General features: G+C 35.6%; 1 protein-coding gene across 1 annotated transcript; it reads left to right on the top strand.

Annotated features, from left to right (window-relative positions):
• Nucleotides 1-2,060: 2,060 nt before the first annotated feature.
• LOC126596757 (uncharacterized) lies at nucleotides 2,061-2,771 on the top strand. Its single transcript, XM_050263422.1, has one exon. The coding sequence runs from the start codon at nucleotides 2,061-2,063 to the stop codon at nucleotides 2,769-2,771; it is 711 nt and encodes a 236-aa protein (XP_050119379.1).
• Nucleotides 2,772-6,000: the final 3,229 nt, after the last annotated feature.

Here is a 6,000-nt window from a genome sequence, read left to right as displayed (position 1 = left end):
TCAGCCTTTTTAAATGTAAAATATCCAACAAATCAATGGCAATCAGCCTTCATTTTCTTTTCAATCAATTAACGGCAATTGGCCTTCAAATTCTACTAATCAATCTTTCACTTAGAGGAAATGGCAATCGGCCTTCATATTCTTCTAAATTAGTAAATGGCAATCAGCCTTAATACACAAATTAACACAGAATTTTCCACTGAGACAATCAAACAAATAGTTAGAGTGCAAAAAGAAAGATGAAACCTGAATCTTCAGTTCTTGAGCGAAAAAGCCCAGAAAACACACCGGAGATCAGCAACCATTCAAGATAGCACATCGAAAGTAATCAGGGCCAGGTGTGTTGCAAGTGTGGGCGTGAATGTAAGCATGAGTGTCCTTAAGCAAGTCATCAAAAAAGTTGTCCATTGAGCAACTACACGCAAGTTCACCACCCATGTTTGCACCCGGAAACACCTCCTGGTCATCCATTAGGGTGAATAACATGAAGACCAAAGAGGAATAAGCTCCAATCGAGTGAAAAAGCACCAAAATTTCAAAACTTGGCCTCGACCCAGACCAAATTTCAAGCGCGATACTCTTAATAGACTGAAATAAAAGAAACCCAGATGAAAATTTGAGGTTCTTGATTCCTGTTTTGCATGAACAGAGCCAAATCCATCGAATCAATCACGACCCAGATAGGAATTCAACAACCCAAAATCTAAAATCGATTAGAATTGGATGAAAACAAAAGATTCCTAGCGTGGACGATTAACAGTATCAGCAATTCAAAAGGGTAAAATGATAAAATAGTAGAACTTTTCAAAAGAGTAAAATGATGAAAACGATGAAATCTAATGAAAAGCGGAACCACCAGAATCCATGGTGTGAGCTAGGTGGCTCTGATACCATGTTAACTACATTGCAATGTTTAGGAATTGAAGGGAAAATCAAGAAGAAAGGATGAACACAGAATGATGAATACAAAGAGTTTGAGAGAGAGAGAGAGAAAGAGAAAGAGAGAGAGTTTAGAAAGAGAAATAGGGTTTGTATTTAATTGACTAAATGAAGATTACACATACTGTTTTTATAAGAGAAATCGTAACTACTTTTAACTAAATACTAACAACCTTACTAACTATATTACAAACAGTATTTCTAACTGTATTACTTTATAATAATACAACACATGTCATTAATTTAAGTAGGTTAGAGAGTCATTTTTGTTGGAAGTTTTGAGACTCTTGTCCCACATTGGTGAAAACAAGATTCCAACGTACCTTTATATATGTTTTGTCTTCTACAATATTAGTTATGTGTTGGACCACTTGGAATGGGAATTGAGGCTTGGGCCACCATTTCTGTGGATTGGGCTTGATGATTATACCATAATATTAATTAATCAAGACAAGGGCCTTGGGGCACTTGGGGCCTAAGAATTAAAATTAATCTGATCAATTAGTTTTAATTTCGAATTAAGTTTTTAATTAAATTAATTAAAAACGTTTTGATTAAAGATACAACCTTTTGTACAGAGTTGTAAAGCTTCAGATACATCCAAAAGGTATTTGAAGAGGTATGAAAGAGCCTATATAACTGGAGTCCTCAGTTCATCATCTATCATCTTTTCTTCTTCCTTTTCTTCCGTACAAACTTTCCAGAGAGAGTAAACACACAAAGCAATTCGCTAGAATTCTATAATCCAATGCGGGTTGTAGGATTAGGTAGTTGTATCCTGGTCGAGCAGACGTTATAGAACCACAAGCACAAGAGTGGGACGGAATTACTGTTCGAATAACATAGCTTTTACGTTAGCCTCTACCTTCTGTAATCAAGTTAGTACTGTTGATATTCTTATATTAATTTCTGTATTTATTGTATACTTTTCATTCTGTATAGCAAGTACTTTTTGTGAAATAAAATTGTGAATTTCAAGTTCTGTTTATTTCTGTTATATTGTTTATTTCTGAATTGTTCTCCAACAATCTTCGAACAGTATGGAACAATCAGGAACTAAACCTCTTTCTGAGAAGCCTGAGAAATTTAAGGGCGGAGACTTCAAACGATGGCAGTAGAAAATGTTGTTTTATCTGACAACCTTGAATTTGGCTAATGTTCTGCGCGAGACTGAACCTACTGCAAATGGAGAAAATATTTTTTCTGCAGAAACTTTGACGGCTATAGATGCCTGGAAACATAATGATTTCCTCTGCAGAAACTATATTCTTAATGCATTAGATGATTCATTCTATGATGTCTACGTGGTGTGCAAAACAGCCAAGGAACTTTGGGAATCACTTGAGAAAAAATATAAAACCGAGGATGCTGGTTCAAAGAAATTTGTCGTGGGCAAATTTTTGGACTACAAAATGGTGGATTCCAAGTCTGTTGTCTCTCAAACTGAAGATCTCCAGAAAATCATCCATGACATTCATGTTGAAGGGATGGTAATCAATGAGTCTTTCCAAGTGGCGTCCATTATAGAAAAACTGCCACCTTCTTGGAAAGAGTTCAAGAGTTATCTCAAGCATAAACGTAAGGAGATGACCCTTGAGGATCTCATTGTAAGGCTGAGAATTGAGGAAGATAACAGAAAGAATGAGAAAGGCCTGGTTTCGAGTATGGAAGCCAAGGCGAATGTTGTTGAAGGAAGTTCATCAAAGCAAAGGCCAAAATTCCAGAAAACTAAGAAGAAGGAAAGCCACTTTATCCCTGATGCGAAAGGCAAAGACTTCAAGAAAATCAAGGGAAGTTGCTGGGTTTGTGGAAAGCAAGGCCATAGGGCTTAAGAATGTCGCCATCGAAAGGATCAAAGTCCTGGAAATCAAGGCAACAACAACCGCGCAAACCTGATTGAAAACAATGTGGATGCACTGGCTGCAATGATTTCTGAAATTAACCTGGTATCTGACCACACTGATTGGTGGATAGATACTGGTGCAACTCGCCATGTATGTGGTGACAGAAATATGTTCTCTTCGTACCAGAAAATCGAGGGAAATGAACAGCTATTTATGGGAAATGCATCTGTATCTGTTATGGCTGGAATAGGGAAGTGTGTTCTGAAATTCACTTCTGGAAAGGAATTAACCCTTCTTGATATGCTGCATGTCCCCGATATAAGGAAGAATCTTGTTTCTGGTCCTATCCTTAGTAATAAGGGATTCAAACTAGTATTTGAGTCCAATAAGTTTGTATTAACTAAAGGGGGAATGTTTGTGGGAAAGGGTTACCTTGCTGATGGATTATTCAAACTCAATGTACTTGCTAATGCTATGAATGAAATAAATAATGCTTCTGCTTATATTGTTGATTCTTCTAATTTATGGCATTCTAGATTAGGACATGTAAATTTCCGTTCTCTTTTTAGAATGCATAATTTAAGTTTGCGACCCAAAATTGATTATCTAGATAATGTTAAATGTGAAACTTGTACAGAATCGAAATTTGCAAGTCAAAGCTTTAAATCAGTGCATGAAAAATCCAATGATTTGTTAGATTTAATTCATAGTGACTTGTGTGATTTTAGATCATATCCAACTCGTGGTGGAAAGAACTATTATGTAACATTTATAGATGATTTCAGTAAGTATTGTTATGTTTATTTACTTCATAGTAAAGATGAGACCTTGAATATGTTTAAGACATATAAGGCAGAAGTTGAAAATCAACTTAACAAGAAGATTAAAGTCTTAAGGTCCGATAGGGGAGGAGAATATGAGTCTCATGCCTTTGCTGAATTTTGTGCCACACATGGCATAATTCATCAAACAACAACCCCCTATACACCACAACAAAATGGTGTTGCCGAACGGAAAAATAGGACTTTTAAAGACATGATCAATTCCATGTTGAATAGCTCTGGGCTTCCACACAATATGTGGGGCGAAGCTTTATTTACTGCAAATAAAATTTTGAATCGAATTCCACCTAAAACGAGAAAGGAGTCACCATATGAATTATGGAAATGAAGAACTCTAACGTTTAAATTGCTTAAAGTGTGGGGTTGTCTTGCAAAAGTACAAGTTCCATTGCCAAAGAGAACAAAATTAGGGCCTAAAACTATAGATTGTGTTTTTATTGGTTTTGCATCTAATAGTTCAGCTTATAGATTCTTAGTTTTTCATTCTGAAGTAAGTGATATACATGTCAATACTATTATAGAATCTATAAATGCAATATTTTTTTAGGATATTTTTCCATACAAAATAGGCAAGTCTAATTTATTGAAAAAGAGATTACATGATGATGTATCTGAGGTTACAAACGAACCTAGAGAACATGATGATGGTTCAACCTCATCTAGAGTTCAAGAAGAAGAAGAACTTGAACCTAGAAGAAGTAAAAGGTCAAAAATTCGAAAGGACTTTGGGCCTGATTTTGTGACCTTATTAACCGAGACAGAACCTCAATCATTCAAGGAAGCCATGTCCACTCCTGAAGCTCCATTTTGGAAAGATGCAGTTAACAGTGAGATAGATTCCATTATGCAAAATCATACATGGGAATTAGTCGATTTTCCCCCTGGCAATAAGCCAATTGGGTACAAATGGATCTTTAAGAAGAAATTAAAACCAAATGGTACAATTGACAAATATAAGGCTCGTTTGGTAGCTAAAGGATACCGTCAAAAACATGGTTTGGATTTCTTTGATACATACTCACCTGTAACGAGAATTACCTCAATAAGACTATTGATTGCTATAGATGCACTCCATAACATGGAAATACATCAAATGGATGTAAAGACTGCGTTCTTAAATGGAGACTTAGATGAGGAAATATATATGGAACAACCCGAGGGGTTTGTAGTTAAAGGAAAAGAACACAAAGTGTGTAAACTTATGAAATCGCTATATGGGCTTAAACAAGCTCCTAAGCAATGGCATGAAAAATTTGACCATGTTATGATCACACACGGTTTTAAGATAAATGAGTGTGATAAGTGTGTCTATACAAAAACTCAAAATAATGCTTGCGTTATGTTGTGTTTATATGTAGATGATATGCTTATAATGGGAACTAACAAAGAGATAATAAATTGGACCAAGAAGATATTGAAATCAAATTTCGATATGAAAGATCTTGGACTAGCTGATGTGATTCTTGGTGTAAAAATAAAAAGAAACCAAGAAGGATATATTCTTACTCAGTCCCATTATATAGAAGCTACACTTAGGAAATATGGTCATTTGGAAAGTAAAGATGCAATTACTCCTTTTGATGCCAATAGCAAACTTAAGAAAAATAAAGGTGATGCTATATCTCAACGTGAATACTCACAAGTTATTGGAAGCCTTATGTACATTATGAACTGTACAATGCCTGATATAGCATACTCCGTGAGTAGACTGAGTAGATATACATGCAATCCTGGGCATGATCATTGGGAAGCTTTAATTCGAGTTTTGAGATACTTAAAGCATACAATGAATTATGGATTGCATTATACGAGGTATCCTCCCGTGCTTGAAGGATTTACAGATGCGAATTGGATATCAGATAGTACTGATACGAAATCCACAAGTGGGTATGTATTTACTCATTTACTTTGGGAGGAGCAGCAATATCTTGGAAATCTTCCAAACAAACATGCATAGCCCGATCAACTATGGAATCGGAATTTATAGCTCTTGATATGGCTGGAGGAGAAGCTGAGTGGCTAAGAGATTTTTTGGAAGATGTTCTCATCTGGCCTAAACCTGTAACGGCAATATGTATACACTGTGATAGTTTAGTTGCACAATATCGAGCTAAAAATAGTGTATACAATGGGAAGTCTAGACAAATTAGATGAAGGCATAATACAATAAAGCAATGGCTTTTTAGTGGTGTAATTTCTATTAACTATGTCAAGTCAAAAGATAATATTGCAGATCTGCTTACTAAAGGCTTATCTAGAGAGCAAGTTAAGCATACATCGAGGGGAATGAGTTTAAAGCCAATAGATTAAAATGAAACTGCCAAATGGAAACCTAACCTAGTTGATTGGAGATCCCATGGTCTAGGTTCAATAGG

The sequence above is a fragment of the Malus sylvestris genome, chromosome 13 (assembly GCF_916048215.2).
Source record: "Malus sylvestris chromosome 13, drMalSylv7.2, whole genome shotgun sequence".
Classification (NCBI taxonomy): Eukaryota; Viridiplantae; Streptophyta; class Magnoliopsida; order Rosales; family Rosaceae; genus Malus; species Malus sylvestris.
This window is presented reverse-complemented; position numbering and strand designations above follow the sequence as displayed.